General features: G+C 38.0%; 1 protein-coding gene across 1 annotated transcript in view; it reads left to right on the top strand.

Moving 5' to 3' along the window:
* The window catches only part of TMEM135 (transmembrane protein 135), a 162,480-nt gene that overhangs the window by 13,335 nt on the left and 131,749 nt on the right, over positions 1 to 17,396 (top strand). Inside the window, exons 2-3 of the mRNA XM_030463553.1 lie at positions 2,503 to 2,630; positions 8,325 to 8,417. Of these exons, the coding sequence (XP_030319413.1) occupies positions 2,503 to 2,630; positions 8,325 to 8,417 (221 nt within the window). The remainder of the gene's footprint in view (positions 1 to 2,502; positions 2,631 to 8,324; positions 8,418 to 17,396) is intronic.

Genomic DNA, 17,396 nt, shown 5'->3' with positions numbered 1-17,396 from the left:
CTGGTGGTGGAGGAGAGGCAGAGGCCTTGCTCTGAGGTCTGCTCCTGCCTGTTTTCAGCTGTATGCAATATTTAGCTTAGCTGAAGTTTATAAAGCACTTTGCAAATTATGAATATTTTTTGTTGCTGTTGGGCATTCATCAGACTCCATTGAGCTTACACATACAGCTCATTTACTTGTCATGAGCATTGTTTCTCTGGGCTGGTTTCTGTGTCATTGTTCCTGGTTCTTTTCTGGTTTTCACAAACACAATCAACATAGTAAAAAAAAGGGAAAGTGGAAATTTTTAGTAGTCTAAAATGTGTTGGAGAGGTGACAAGAATAAATTATTTAATGTGATTGGAGGTTAATGTATAAGGTGCCATTTTTCCTATGATACCTCTGAAGGTCTGGTCTGAGGAAGGAAGCCTTCACACTTCAGGTGTGACTCTGTGCTATTGTTATTTTATTCCAAATGTTCATGACCTTTGTAGAATAGGCTAGAAATAGCTGAGGAGGTAGCAACTAGTGACCTGGCATTTAGACTACATTAAGACTTTCCTTCAACAGAAAGATAATCTGAATTGCATTATTGCCTAATCCATTATGGTTTAAGCAGTCTTGACACTTGATTAAGCAGTGTGTAAATCTATTTTCACAAGTCTGTTCATGCATGTATTTCTCCTTTAGCCCTCAATTCAAGCTTCATTTTGGAAACAGATTTTGGCAGAACTTTTCTGTGGTTAGGTTTAGCAGAATCCTCAGCCCATCTCTGAATCTAAAGCATCTACTTGCTATTCAGTACAAGTGGACAGTGTTTCAGAACAGCTCCCTCCCCTGTGTCTTTCAGTTGAGGAACTAAAACTTTGAGAGGTGTTGCCAATACTGATTTGACAGGATGTTTTTCATTGTTCTCATCAGCACCAGTGCCATGAAGCTCTCTCTGTTTGAAAGGGTGGCCATTCAGAAGGACCTTGACAGGCTTGAGAGGTCAAGTTAAGGTCCTGCACCTGGATTGGGGTAATGCCAAGCATGATTACAGTTTGGGTAAGAGTGGGATTACAACAGCCTTAAGGAAAAGCTTTTGGTGATACTGCTTGATAAGTTCAGTGTGAGCCAGCAGTGTGTGCTTGTAGCCCAAAAACCAGACTGCATCCTGGGCTGCATCAAAAAAAGCATTTCCAGTAAGTCAAGGGAGGTGATTTTCTCTCCACTCTTGTGAGACCCCACCTGGAGTACTGTGTTCAGTTCTGGAGCCCCAGCACAAGACGAACATGGAGCTGTTGGAGAGAGTCCAGAAGAGGGACATGAAGAGGACTGAGGCACCTCTTTATGAAGACAGATAGAGAGAGCTGGGTTTGTTTACCCTGGACCTTTGAGTAACCTGGGATATTGAGAGTTGTCCCTGCCTGTGGCAGAGGGGTTGGAACTAGATGATCTTTAAGGTCCCTTCCAACCCAAACCATTCTGTGAAAACTCCTGCCAGTTTTCAGAGTTCCTGGGAGACAGTGAAGATAAAAATGGAAATGCTGTTAAAGAGCCTAAGAGAGTTCTGTCCCATGCTCCACCATAAGCATAATTTAATGGAATCACAGGAGCCACCCAGGTTGGAGGGACGTTGGAAAGCTCTCTTGTCCCAGCCTCCTGACAACAGTTCTCTGAGGTCACCTGGGGCCTATTACAACAGAGTTTTGAGGATTTTTTCTTCCTTAGGTCTAATCTGATTTTTTCATATTTGAACTTTTGCCTCGTGTCTTACTCCTGTTCACCTTAAAAAGGAGCATGGTTCTTTACACCTTTCTATTAGATGGTTGCAGAATTACTATGGACAAAAAGAGACTTTTAAGAACCTTCAGTGTTTGAGTTATTGAATAACTGTTCTTTTTAAGACGTGGGACTTACATAAAACTGACCAAGAAGAACATAGATTTTTTTCTAGATCCAGCTTGTTTTGAACTCGAGGCAGTTTTTTAGAGCTAGCAATCCATTTCTATAAAATTTGTCAGGAATGTGGTGTTCATCCAACAGATGGTGAAAATGTTTTGGAAGACTTGATTTGTTTAATTAGAGTAGGAAACCTTTAGAAATACATCATTGCTTCATAGACACTGTGTAGACACTATTTGAATTACTTCAGTGATATTCTGAGCTTAATTATGTGGTAGTCCAATTGTCTGGAAGAGAAAACTCAGTGTAAATCTATCACATCTTAATAGTTCTGATAACTGGCAGACATTTCTGACTGTTATGGCCAACAGTAACAAGGTAATAAAACTCTGCCTATACATCCCATTTAGGATTGCCTGATGTATTTCCTGATATAAATATTATAACAGCTGGAACGAGTTTAAAGGAAATCTTTATGGTATTGTTCATAAACCCAGCAAATTTAAGACACTTTGATTTACTACTTAAATGGGCAGGCTTCTTTTTCCTTTTTTATTTTTCTTTAAAATGTGCAAAAAAAGCCTAATGGAATTAAAGTTTGTCCCTCCCTTTTTTTTTCTTTCCCTCCTCCCTCAGATTGCAGCTATTCTCAGGAAACGAAAACTTGACTATTATTTGTACAAACTTCTACCTGAGATCTTACAATCAAGTTCCTTTCTGACAGCAAATGGGACCTTGTATATTGCTTGCTTTTGCATTCTAAGGTTGGTATACTGTCCTAAAAATGAAATGTAATAGGAAAGCTGTCTTAATGCAACTTTTCAATTTATATAATTACATGTATTTTTTTATAATAGGCTTATTTGTAAAGGGTAGGAGTAAGAAAAGCAATAGCTGTGTCTTCATCTTGATTTCTGGTCTTACCACTTGAATATAAGTACTTTCTTTTTTCTTTTTTCTTTTTTCTTTTTTTTTTTTTTTTTCCCTTCTCATTTCTGTAATCTTTTAAGTCAGTAAGGAACTCAATGTGTTCACTTTGATTTCTATTTTCTGTTCTACTGATTCAAAATACTTTGTTGCAGGAAATTAAAACATATTCTAAAGGGGAACTGAGAAGGCCTAATCTTTCTCTCCTGGAAAGAACTGATGTAATTTGACATAGGTTTCTATTTTCCTGACTTAGGGGCTGTGATGACTTTTAATTATTCTAAACTTGATCCAGTCATCCACATTTGTACTTTCCTTACTTCTGGTCATAAGTGAAGAACATCCCAACACAGCTTCTGGAATAGTCTGTAGGATACAGACTTGATCATAAAGATGAGTATAAAAGGCACTTCTGTATTCTGAGCTGTTTCCACTGTATATTTCAAGTAAATATCAGGGTAGTTAAAAATTAGATTTCCCTGGTCTTGAACATGGTGTTGTCCTAGATCTAAATGCATTTATTGTAGATGTTATTCGTAGACTTGTGAACCCTACAGTAGCTATGAGTTTTTGAAATTTATCTGACAGTGCACAGACAGCCCTTCTAAAAGTTAAGCAAACCCATCATGCCCTACTTCTGGCCCTGTTTAGAGGCCTCTCAGCTTTGCTTCAAAGCTGAGGTAGAAGGCTGAGAAGTGGAGGAGCTGGCTGAGGAGCCAGGGAATGCTTTTTAAACAAATCATCTGCAAAGTTCAAAGTGAATCTTTAAGTAACAAGCTTTAAAAAAATGTGAATTTTTCTAACTATCTGAGTTGTATTAATACTGATTTATATCTACTCCTCTGAGCTGTATGTTGGTCTTCCTTGTACTTGCCTGTGAATCTGTAGTGCCTTTCTTCAGTGTTATAACTGGATGTTAACTCTCTAAATTGAGCTGGTGTGGTTTTAAGTTTATTGTTTTCAGCTGTTCCTCCAGCAAAGGTTACTAGCCATCTAGCAGAAATATGACTTTTCCTGTGATACTAAAAGAAGCAGGTAGTGTCAGACTGCTGCCAATTGGTGTGACATTGCTTTCAGCTCTGTAGAACATTGCTGTCTGTAGTTGTTTTGACCTCCCAACAGCATGGCCAGGTGCAGCCTGGGTAGTGGAATGATGCCATGAAGATGATCAGAATGCTGGGACAACCTCTCCTTTGGCTGGAAGATCTGGGGTTGTTCAGTCTGGAGAAGGCTCCTGGGAGACCTTAGAGCAGCCTTCCAGTACCTGAAGGGGCTACAGGAAAGCTGGGGAGGGACTTTTTGCAAGGGCAGGGAGTGACAGGACAAGAGGTAATGGCATTAAATTTGAAGAGGGGAGATTTAGGTTAGATGCTAGGAAGAAAAGGGGGTGATGATTGCCCAGATTGCCCAGAACAGTTGTGGGTGCCCCCTCCCTGGAAATGTTCAAGGCCAGGTTGGATGGGGCTTTGAGCAACCTGGTCTAGTGGGAGGTGTTCCTGCCTGTGGCAGGGGTTTGGAACTAGATGATCTTTAAGGTCCCTTCCAACCTAAACCATTCTGTGATTCTAGTCCATGCAGCCTCCATGTCTCTTTGAAGCAGTCTTTGGGTTGACCTAGGCCAAAACCATGCAAGAGACCATTTTAAGAATTTACTGTGATGAGGGATAATTAAAAGAAGTATTTTACAGCTTTTATGATCAGAAAAAGAGTTAAGAGCCTCAACAATTAAGTGAGCAGGATATGTTAAGATCTACTAAATGACACTTCAGAAAACAATGGATAACATGCTCATTAGAAGTCATACTTTCCAAATTTACTGATGTCCTTTGAAGGATAAATACATGTCTGATATGATCTGGCTGGTGCATTATACATGAGTTCCCAAATGACTTGCAGTAATGTTTGCTAGGACTCTTCAAGAAGAAAGATCCTCTGTCTTGCAGGAAATTAGTAAATTGTTAGCAAGTACTTAATATATATGAAACAAAGCATGGGATAAATAATCAATTTTCATAGCAGGAAAAGGTTGCTAGTGATATTCTTCCTGTATTCTTTGTCCTGGATATACCTAAATAATATTGAAAAAGGGATGAGGGGTAGATGAGACACTGCATGAGATTATTTAATGACTTACCAATTTCAGTAAGATTTGCTGATTAACTTTTTTGTGGAGAAAAGTGTAAATTCATGCATTGGGAGTAAAATTAATGCATTGTGAGTCCTGTTCTTAGTCAGGGATGGGCTCTAAAGAAGCTGCTGTTAATCAGGAAACTGAGTTTCATCGTGGGCAGGTTCTTTGAACAAGTCAATTCAGTGCTTCAGTACTTGAATATGGTGAAGGAGCCAAGTGTCATTGGGAGAGAAAATGAGAGCAAGCCAGAAAGCTGTATAAATACATGACATCTTTACAAGTTGAGTGCTGTATGCCTTCTAAGAGCTTCCCCTAAGATCATAATGTTGACAAGTCCTTCACTTGGAATGTACTTAGTATCAACATTGCCTTGCAGCTTGTGCCCTATGAGCCTCCTTCCCACATCTGCTGTTGGGTGGCAGAGGATGGAAATGTGAGACTGTTCTTTTTAAACTGCTTTGAGTGGTTTTTTTTTTTTAACATTTGAGTTGACCTTTTATGATTCCTTAAATCAATTACTGTGGGATACAGTGTGCTTCCTTCAGTAGCACCTTAGAGCAAGAGTAATTCTACATAATTTTCCAGCCTAGAATGTGATTTGGTATCACATGTTCTAATCATCCAAGAAACACCAGGGCCTCTGTGGTGCTCTGCATAACTATGGCCTGTTTATTTCTGAACTTGATTTGTAACTGTGCAAGGAGATTGCCTGAGATTCTTGGGACCTAAATGCTCTAGATCTGGGTCTGGATTGTGATGAGCCATGAGATGTAATAGATGTGTATAATAGGGTGCATGCTTCAGGTTTTTTATCTTCTTTGGTTGGGAAGGTATAGTGGGTGCAGCAAGTAACTCAGAAGCAGAATTGTCCAGTAAGCACCGTGCAGCTGACTGATCTTACCCTGCTGGAAGTCACAACTAAAGCAAGATATTTAAGGGTTTGTAGTTGAACATGTTATCCTCATAGTTACCTGCACAATTCAGATTTGAGGAGAGTTGCCTGTTTCCTTCCTTTGTAGGACCAAGGAGGAGATGTGTTGGCAGGTGTATAGGGTGTTCTGGGTAAAGTAATCTTCCTTTCAGCTAGTGAAGAGCACCAAAACTGTAACTGCTGCAAATATTTTCGTGGATGTAAAACTTAAGGCTAGAAGGGGCTATTAAAATAATTTCAGGCATTGTTTGATATTCTCACCATTTCACAGGTGTGCAAAATTTAAAAATAAAACTGTAATCCAGTGTCAGCAAAGGCTTCAGATGTGGATAGATGTTTTCATTCTAGAAGGGATAGATACCAAGCTAACTTGCCTGAATTTTTTTCATTTTCTTGAAGTGAATTGGGGATTATGTACAGACTGCTCTGTTGGCAGAGCAGAGGGAGTGGATGATCTCTGTTAAGAATGTGTGACAGGCCAGCTGGGGACTGTAATCTGTTCTGCTGGTGAGACTCAGAAGACTACATCTGTCTGAGTTTCAGATGGAAGTGCTAGGCTCCAGTGTTGACAAGCATTACATTTGTTAAATGAAATGTGATTTTTTTTTTTTAAACTTTTTGGTTTTCTTAAATGCAAAACCTCATGAAGACGTGGTTCTCTTTGTCTATCAACTACAGTAATTAAATTTATCTATGTACAGCTTTACATTATCTCGCTTAATTAGATTCACCTTATGTAGCAACCAGCCTTTGAGATTTGGATACAGTTGTATATTAAGGAATTAGATGAATAACCTGAAAGAACTCGTATTTCTCATTACAATTCCTAACCACAGACCATATGAAAATAACCATGCAAATAATAACAAAAACTTATTTTCATTTACTTTAGCAGAAGTTTAAATGTTTCACTTAATGATTGGACATTTTAATTTACACTTGATTTTATAATGTAAACTGTGATGCATTGTTTCCAAATCTTATCAAACTGAACATGTGAACATTTGTAGATAATTCTAAACCATGCCAAAAGAGCAAATTCCTGCTTCTTTCCCATAGAACATATATTTATTCTGTTACTTAGCAGGTGTGTCTGGTAAGATGTGTTCATACTTACTAAGCAGTTTAAAATAACTTCCCTGTAACTTCATCCAGTATTTGCTTTACAAGAGAGTCCTAATAATGAACTTCAGCTCCTGCAGCATTTGGTGTTGTCATCCTGAGAAATTATCCTTTTGCAGCCGTGGGAATGAGCAGTGTGTTTAATTGCCATTACCTCACTTGCTGCTGATACTCTGACTCTCTTTTCCATTATGACCGTAGCTGGTATTCCTCACTGGTAATGTTATTTTTGCAACAGTATGACATGAGGCTGATCATACCTTTTACAGCAAGAATGAAAGTGAGCTAATCAGATAGTATTGATTAATTATCTTTGTTCACTTTTCTGTTTTGTCAACATGCAGTTTTATCTGTTTTATTTCCCTTTCTACCTTGTATCCATTTCCCATTTTGTTTGTTGTTTCTTTTTCACTGTTTTTACTCCATTGTAACACTGTTTCCCTGAACTGATAGTGCTTATGAGCTAAGCAGCATCAGTGTAATTGAAATACATTTATTATCATGCTACCAAATTTCATGACTACATGACTACTGCTTGCTTCAGTGATCAGCCTGCATTACTTTGAAGGCGCAGGTGTCCCAAATGGACCAAGTGTGGTTGGTGTCATTGTGTCTGACATGCATTTTGCTTTTCCTCCTAACAGTGAGCAGATTATAAAAATATTTTTTTTTAGATGTCATTCATGCGACTGCTTTTTTCATCTCTTGTTCCTAGAGGAATTCTGATAGGACTCTCTAAGTGAAGCTCAGATCTTGTTGCAAAAATGACAGCTTTCCCTCCTTAGTAGAACTGGGATGTAATTGTTGCTTCCAGTTGTAATACAGATTAATTCCTTGGCTTATTGTAAATGCCTGGTTTACTGTTTTTAGCATCAATTAACTGTTTTTCTGGAGTATGATGTGTATTATAATAATTTGGTTTGATTTCTTGCTTACCTGACTGCATCCCTACATTCCACAAGGCTTATTATCCTAAACGTGTATTCTGACAAGTATCATAGAGAGAAGCAACTATAAATTCTTAAGAACATTTTTCTGTAGTTAATATCTGCAACTTTTCAGAAATCTCTCTTGAAAGAGTTGTTTTCTTTATAGTAATCCTTTAAATGAAATGGATGTGCTAATGAAGTAGTTCAGGTATTTAAGTTCATGAACCAATTTGGGAGCCCTTCTGAGAATTATCCAACTGTAAAAATGCAGTGATTAGTATTAATTTGTAACTATTGATTAATGTAAAGGGACAAAATTAATAAAGTATGTGTAGTTTAATAATAAAGGCAAAATACACTGTTGTACATGAATGTTTCGATTGCTTTGCATGTAATATATTTACAAATTGATTTTCAGGAAGATACTTGGAAAATTCTACTTTTGGTCTCCTGGCTTTGGTGCTGCTTTACCTGCTTCTTACATGGCTATTCTCATCGAAAGGAAAAGCAGGTATGGTTTTTGCTTATGGATTCTTAGTTATTATATGATATTTCTTGTTTTGGTCATTTGATGATTGACATTTGAGAATTTACTGGTTTTGGTTCAGAATGCTGGAAATGTAGTTCATTTGAAATAGTATCTTTTTCAACCTTAGGTTTAAATGTGGAAAGTTTATTGTTTGTGGTTGTTTTTTCTTGCTTAATACGTAATTGGGTTGCTTAGATTTTCCTAATGAAGATGTTTTTTTAAAAAAAATTTAGGTTTTTTTTAATTTATAATTTAAATAATATTTGTAATTAGTGACAGAGAAGGTGCGTGTTACTGAAAGTTGCTGGTGACTTTAGTTAACTCGTAGGAAAGATGCTGAAGTTAAGCTGTCAAGGGGAGATTTGTTACAAAAGAGGAACTGGGGGGAAGATGTCTCTGAGTGATCCAAGAGTATCCAAAAGCTGCTGTTTGTAGTGTGGCCAATAGAGGTGGCAGGTGAAATAATGGGCTGTAAGGTTTTAAAGTTTTTAAAATTCAACTTATATTGGCAGCTTGTATCAATAGTGAAAGTTATAGTGTTTAATTAATAGTCCATGAGATGCTTTAGTCATCTACTTAGTAGATTTTATTCAAATTAAACGTGATAAAAGGGTCACAGTAGGGGAGGTTACTTTTTAAAACATGATTATGGAGAGTTTAGTGCTAGAGATGATGTGAATATGCTTTTGGTTACTGTGAGTATCTGAAACTTCCTTAAGCATTTCAAAATAATTGAAAATACATATATGTCCTGTCGACTGCCAGGCCTCATTCCTAAATTTCAGACATGGAGTAAGCAAAGCCCAAGACAGGTTTTAGGTAAGATTGTAAAGTTGTAAGAAATTCTAGAGAGGTGGGAACATTTCTAAACCACTTTGTTTAATGTAACTGTAGAGAAAAAATTGCAATATTGTTACTAAGTAAGTTAATTATATTTTTAATGACCTTTCTTGCTGGCTGATTTTTATCTTATTGCAACTACTTCCTAAGGGGGTAAACAGATTTTGGGAGAACATTGTCTAGTTACTTAGACTTCAGCATTGTCCTTGGCATTAGTGTTTTACAAATGCATTTTCTCCCTTTGATCAGTGACAGTTCTAGCTTAACTTTTCCTGCAGACCCATTATAGTGTGAGGATTTTGTGTGCCAGACTTCTGATATTTCTAGATAGCACTAAAAGAGAAGAAATCAGTCTGGTTGTCTATGAGTTTCTTTCTATGAGTAGCTTTCAGAGTATTTGAGAGTCAAGACTTGAAACTGCTTTTGAGCCCAAACCTGTAAAAGGTTTTGTGTAACAGTGGAACAACTGTGAAAAGCTTGCAAACCTAAGCCTTTCAGGTGTAGCAAAAAGAGCAGCAAACAAATTTTATCCCAAATGGGTGTTTCTAAAAGCCTTAATGGCAATGTATGAAAGCTTTAAGATGCTAACAGGCTCCTGCTTACCATCTGAAATTTGAAATAAATAAAAGTTGAAATAGAAGTGTGTGAAAATGGAGAAAGTTGGTTTGTACAGCAAGTATGTAAAGAGTAATACTGAAATAACTTCATTCATAGAATGATAGAATGGTTTGGGTTGGAAGGGACCTTAAAGATCATCTAGTTCCAAACACCCTGCATGGGCAGGGGCACCTCTCACTAGACCAGATTGCTCAAAGACCCATCCAACCTGGCCTTGAGCACTTCCAGGCATGGGGCAGACACAGCCTGCTCTCCCTGGGGGTTTCCAAGGGTTATTCTCCTTTCCTTTTGCCAAAGAAGTTCACATTGTATTGCATCAGGTAAAAAGGCAATGTTGGTATTGCAGTTGGTATACACACAACTGAAAATGTTGGATTATTGTTGTTAGTGAAAAAAAGTCATTCAATAGCATCAGAAGGTAGTTGAAATATTATTTTCTTTTTAAATAAGTCTTTTTTGTATGTTATCAGATGCTGACTGTGTGTAGTGTGTGAAATGCTGCTGCTGCTGACAGACTTTCTGATTTCACCTGTTTGCTTGTTAGCTTCTGTGCAGTCAAAATCAAATTCTGGTAGACTTGTAGTCTCTTAAGAAACTGACATTTGACACAACATAGAGGCATTTTCACTTGTGTCCTGTAGCTTATAACAAACTATTGGAAAATCTAGAAGGTGGGAAAAAGTCCCAATTTGAGTTCATAAACATATCTCTAGCCCTTTAAATTATTACTTGCAACTGGCAGCAGCAGCAAACGTAATCACTTAATCTCTTCCCAGGTGGAAACCCTATTTTAAGTTCCTCACTGGCATTTGCTTTCACAGAATCTTTGTCAGTCCTGAACTTGGGGACAGTAGGTTTCTAAGTCACATTTTTTTCTGAGTATTGTCCAGCCTAGCTCATTTTATAATTCTTAGAGAACGGAAAAAAGAGATCAATAGCATGTCTAGGTGGTTTATAATCCTGAGGGAAAGTGTGTTTTCCAAGGTGTTACAGAACTGGTTTGGTTATAGTTTGTATCTCTGTAATATGTAATTGCAAATTGCAAACTGTCAATGAAAAGGGAGGTGATATTGCACAGATACTTCACAGGCTCAGGAAGTGATCTGCATTTTATATAACACTACAGTTCTATAAAGACAGCAATTGCAAGCTGGTGACGTCTGTGTGTATTCTTGTTGGTGATGGCAAAATATTATTATCCTGTCTATGAAAACAAGTTTATTGGGATCTGTTGAAAGCATTAAGGAATAAAATAACTTGTAAACTTTTTTGTATATATATGTTCTGTGAAATTATTAGTCATGCTACTGTGGTTAAGTAATGTTTTGATAAGATTTATTTGTTAGATAGTAATTGAATGTAGGTACATAAATGTGAAGATTATGTGTTTGTACTGTGCAGAGTCATTTTCTACACCTTTAGTCAATTTAGTAGGAGCAACTAAGAATTTTTGCCTTTTCCTGCTATTCTCAAGCAGTGTGGGTTTCCTGTTAGGATTAGGAGGAAGCATCCTTACTGACCCATGCAGAATTTATTTGTGACAGTCAGACATCTGTTAAGTGCATATCTGGTACATGTTTGATGATCTGAGAATTGCTAAGAGGGCACAGAGTTAAATTGCAGCTGATTTTGACTGTACAGTATCTCATGCAGTACAGATCCTTCTAATTGTTTTTTAATGCTAGTCCTGCCACATAAATAAATAAATAAATGTGTGTGTGTGGCTCTGGCAGAGGTGTTAAAAATGAGAAATGACAAAAAATATTGTACTTGTGTTGTGGGTTTTCACATGTGAAGAAAATGTTCCTGCAAATAAGGAAAGTACTCCCTTTTCCTGGAGAAATGTACACAATTCATTAGCATGTACATTTTCCTAATTTCTTTTGGTTACTTGGCTGTGACTTCAGTATTTCTGTATATATTGTCCTAATAACTATGGCTGTATTATAAGTAAGCTTCTAACAGGTGCACTTACACAAATGTATTTAAAAGAATATGGTTATCTTTACTATTTTATTATTTTTTAAATCTGTTGAATAAAAACCTACAAGTCTCGTGTCACAGAATTTGGTTTTGTAGTTTTAAATATTAAGAGTTTTTTGATATCTCCTAAAAAATACATATTTTGCTATATTGTTTTTGTTAAGCTTCCTTAGGAAATCTTTATGTACATTTTATTAACCTTAATATGAAGCTGTTTTACCAGAGTACTCTTTGTTTGGTTCCATAGCTATTGTTTCCAATTACTGATAAGAAGCAACTTTATTTCTTTGTAGCTTTGAAAAATTATCATTTTGCTTACATCTTTGAACTTCTGTTTATAACTCAAAGTTACAATCACCTGTAATTTTTTCAAAATTATTAAATGTTATTGACAAGAATTGGGCCTGTAGTAGAGGTGCAGAGATGTGGCTTAGGCTGAAAGACACGGTACTAGAATTGCTGTAGAAGCACAGGAAACTGTTAGAAAGCAAGGAAGTAACTGAATATACTTGTTAAAATTGGTGTGAATGAAACTGTTGAAATATAATTTGAGACTTGGTTGAAGCCAGCCTATTACTGGAAATCTGATTACATCAGTTGTAGCTTACTGATATCTAAGACAAAGAAGCCTGATAGCTCAGTGAAGAGCCTGTGTTTAAGACTTCTGTCATTATTGTGAAGGAAAAGAATGATGTTCACTTATGTTTTGTAAATCTCCTGGTATTTCAAAACCATTTAGGTTGAGTTCTGTCATTTCTGTGATTTTGCTACAAGTTAATTGACAAACTTTAGTTTTCTTGATCAAAAATAATGTATTAATGTTTCAAAACTTAAACTAAAGCCTTAAGAGAGGACACAATTACAGTTTTAATGACATGAATTGTCTTGCTGGCTGGCTAACCCCCACCCTGTGTAAGTAATTAAGCCAAAGAAAGTTTATGTACAGACATTTAGAAGTTCTGTGGCAGTTCTGATGGGACTCTCTGGGATTGCCCCCTGCTCCCCCCTCAGGCTGCACTGATGTTTACATTGGCTGTTAACATTATAGCGGCGCCTGTCTCCTTGCTACAGTTGAGACTTTGTCACTGATGTTATTATAAAACTTCAGGCTTAGGGGTTTTATGATTTGGTTGTAAAATCTTGCTCTGGGCTACTATTGGCAACATGTTTTTAGTTGGAAACGTTGAGTGTTTTTCATCAAAAAAGTTCACTATACTGGACTCAGAAAAATATTGAAAGCATGTGCATTTAAAAAGTGATGTAGTGCAACACTGCACATTATAGAGAGCATCTGTATACATACACATATATCCAGTGTTCTTGCAAACCAAAGTATTAGTAAGTATTGCTTAGAAAAGTGGTAGAAACATTTGTGTAAGAGTGATGCTGAATTTTTAGACAACATGTTTGTTCTCATGCTGAAGTACTCAGTTGCTGTTAGTTATTTGCTTGCCAGAAATGCCATTAGAAATACATTATAGAAGAAGAATATGGCAGCACAGTAATGGTAAAAAGCATACTCTATACATAAACAGAGCATTTTTGTAACTTTGACCATTCACATATAAACTGCTGGTATGTATTTCTGTGCAGTACTACAGCATCTTTAGACTTGAGGTGACAATTTCAAATCAAAGTGCTTTACAGTTATTGAGGTTGATGTTGTATTTTAGGGAAACCCATAAAATGCCAGTATGGGTGTGGGTGATCAAAACAAGGAAACAAGTATTTTAATATAGCAAGTGTTTTAGCAAGCTTTAGTCTTAATTGCTACAGGTAAGAAACAGAGAGCAAGCTAACATGAGGGATAGTTTTTTGCATGTTTTCTGTTTCATAGTGAAAAAACCCTTCAGGTTGCATCACTTGTGTATTTTGTGTTGTCTGGCAAAGAGAGTTTGCAAAAAACCTCGTTACTTAAGAGTTTACTTCTCTAGAGTGAATATTACTGTGAAATGCAGAGCCAAGCTGTACAACATAATGGGAACACTTAGTTTCTAAACCAAAATTTGTTAAAATCCATTACACTTCAGCAGCTATGAATGGATTCAGAACAGCCTTGAAGAAAAGGACTTCAGGGTGCTGGTTGGTGAAAAGCTCAACATGAACCAAAAATATGTGCTTGCAATCCCAAAAGCCAACTTTATTTTTGGCTGCATCAAAAGAAGCATGGCCAGCATGTCAAGGGAGTTGATTCTCCCCCCTCTACTCTGCTCTTATGAGACCCCATCTAGAGTACTGTGTCCAGTTCAGGACTCCCCAAAGCAGGAAGGTCATGCAGCTGTTGGAGTGAGTCCAGAGGAGGGCCACAAAGGTAACCACAGGGCTGGAACACTTCTCCTTTAAAGTCAAGCTGAGAGACTTGGGTTTGTTCAGCTTGGAGAAGAGAAAGCTCCCAGGAAATCTTATAGTGACTTTCCAGTTCCTGATACCTGGAGAGGGGTGATGTCCAAGGGCATGTAATGACAGGACAAGGGTTAATGGCTTTTAAATTGAAGAGGGGAGATTTAGGTTAGACATTACAAAGAAATGCTGTAGTGTGAGGGTGGTGAGACACTGGAAAAGGTTTCCCAGGGAAGTTGTGGCTGCCCCCTCCCTGGAAGTGTTCAAGGCCAGGTTGGATGGAGCCTTGAACAACCTGGTCTGGTGAAAGGTGTCTTTGCCCATACAGAGGGGCTGGAACTTGATGGTCTTTAAGGTTTTTTCCCTCCAACCCAAACCCAAACGGTTCTATGATTCTGTGATCACTACCTTGGTGAGAGCCAATGTTTGAGAGATTTGTATTTTTATACTAATAGGATGTAATTATGGGAACGTGTGTTGCTTCATGCTTGGGAGTGCAGGAGTAAGTCTGTAAGATGCTGTGGGAAAATTGTGAGTGGCAGGTAGGTCAGGACAGCTCTTGGGAGTGATTTCTGTGGAAAGTTGCATCTCTTGCTCACTGGATTTAAGTGGGAGCTTTAAGAGTTGAGAGGTCTTGCCCAGCCCAGAGCTGAAGTATTTTTAATGAATGATTTGCAGTACTTTGTCTTTCTGAGAGATGGGATCATGTGGCTTGTGCTGTGTTTGTTCTGACACACTCCTGTCTCCAGTTTGGAAAAAAAAATCATTAGGCTGATATGTTAAATTAGAAATATTGGTGATCTCTGTAAATTCCTGCCAGTCCTAACTTTATTGATGTTTTAGAAATTATTTCTATTTTTCACTTACTATTACAGCATTACATGTTAACTCCAGAAGAAGTTCCTTAAATTAGTTTAACTGTGTTCAGTTAAATGAATGTTAATGAAGTCAGTTTTAAAAACCACCTTTTTTTAAGCACAGGAGCAGGCAATACCAGTGTGTTGTAAGTCAAGCAAGTGGGGAGAAGACCAATTTGGCTGAACAGGGAATTGTTCATTGAGTTCAAGAGGAAAAATGAATGAATGGTATGATCTCTGGAAGGGAGGTCAGGCTTCACAGGAAGCATGCAGAGCTGTTGTTTGTGTAGGGGGAAGGCATCAAAGGTCAAAAGCTCAGGTGGAGTTGAAACTGGTCAGTGTTGTATCTTAAAATAGGAAGGGCTTTTTTAGGGACATCAATAGCAAAAGGAGATACAAAGAAAATATTTAACTGATAGGTGTTGAAGAGGGTCACCTCACTCATAGGGATGAAGAAGAAATGGATGCAATGTTTTGGGGTTTTTTTTGTTTGTTTCAGGCCTTAGTCATACTGTCAGACCTTAAGCTGCCCAGTCCTTTGAGTTGCAGGAGCACGGTTGTGGGAACAGTGACTTTCCATTTGTGGGCACTGCCATTTGAAGAGACCAGCTGGGTCAGCTAAATGTTTACAGATCCGTGGGATCTGATGAGATTTCACCCCAGAGTACTGGAGAAGTCAGCAGATGTTATGGCAGAAATCCTTTTGGTCGTCTACCAATGGTCTTGGGTGTCTGGCAAGGTCCCCTCCAGTGTTACTCTTATTTACAAGAAGGGTGTGAGGGAAGACCCAGGAAACTGCAGACTCCTTAGTCTCACCTCTATTCCTGGAAAGTTTATGGAGATGCTGATGCCTGTACTACTGAAAGGTATTTAAAGAACAGTGTCACCATCAGGCACAGCAGGGGTGCACAAAGGGAAAGTCCTGTTTAACTCTTTTGTTATCCTTCTATGACAAGGTCTCCTGCATAGTGGCTGAAGGGAAGGCTTTCAGTTAAGTTGTAGCCAGATTGTGAAGCAGGCCTGTGTAAAGTTAAAGGATGTCCTCTGTGGGTGGGAAAAAAACACTGTTAACAGCAAGGGTGTAAACTATGTGCACCGTGTTGTAAATGTAGCTGCAGAGTTACGTTGACTGCATTTAATTGAACTGTGGGAACCATTTTGTTCTTTATGCAAGAAGGATCCTTGCTCCCATACTCTGCTCTTAATTATTTCTGCAGTCAGGCTCTACTTCACCCCTGCATTTTATTCCTTGTGATTCCATACAGACTGGGTTTATTTTCTCTTTGGGTTGTTAGAGTCAGGGCTGAGCTTGATCATGCAGGACTGTTTGGTTGCATTTACTCAGTGGTCTCCAGTTCTCTGAGTTTCAGGAAGATTCACCATCTTAGGCACAGCACCAGCCATGAGGTTACCTCATCAGTAATGGTAACATGAAGACATCACAGGCAGCACCCATTAAGCTCTGGGCTCTGTCAGTTCACGTGGGACCAGCCTGGATGGACAAAGAGCAGTGCTAAGGTCAGGCTGCAAACTCTGATAGATCCCAGGTGACTCAGTGTAGCTACCTCTTCCTGCACTGCTCCATGACTAATTGGGACTTGATTATAGTTAAAGTTTAATTTTTTTTATTATTCCAACAACAGGTTTTGGTGAATCTGTGTTTGAAATGTTCAGTTTGTAGGCTGAAGGCTAAGTAAAAGTGATTTAGTCATCCATATTAGAATTTTGAATTCTGTTGTTCATCATTAACAGAAAAAATTCCACAAAAACTCTTGAAAACTTGAGTTCTATTGAAATGCCTACAGATAAAATGTTAAAATTCAGACTGCTGCTGAACACTGGAGTATTCTACAAATCTGACTTGGATTCAAACAGCACAAACAGTGGATTAATTGCCCTGCTCTGTCTGGTCAGCACTAGCATCCAGAAGACACTCATCTGGACTTCCTTGGCTTAAGCAAACACTTAATACATCTTCTGTGTCTGAATGCTTGCGTGTAACATGCAGCTCCCAGAGGGGGAACAATAAATATTCTTCTAGTATGAAATAAACTTTAGATGCTGATTAGGTGAACTGGCTATAGCCCTGCCTGATGTGGCAATGAAAAGCTTGACATTTACCTGGCAAGATAACATCTGTGCCTACTGTACCTGTGGTACAGTGACTGAAATTTGCCTCTGGGAAAATGGCTAAAAGTCTTTGAGGGAAGACTTTCAGGTCTGCTCATAGGACATTGGCTTAGATGCTGCAGATGAGAGGAGTTTAAATCTTTGTTTCCATGAGCCACATCTACAAGCCCTCTGTAAATTAAGTGACTTTTTC

The sequence above is a fragment of the Calypte anna genome, chromosome 1 (genome assembly GCF_003957555.1).
Source record: "Calypte anna isolate BGI_N300 chromosome 1, bCalAnn1_v1.p, whole genome shotgun sequence".
Classification (NCBI taxonomy): Eukaryota; Metazoa; Chordata; class Aves; order Apodiformes; family Trochilidae; genus Calypte; species Calypte anna.
Note: the sequence above shows the minus strand (reverse complement) of the source record. Positions and strands in the feature narration are given on the sequence as shown.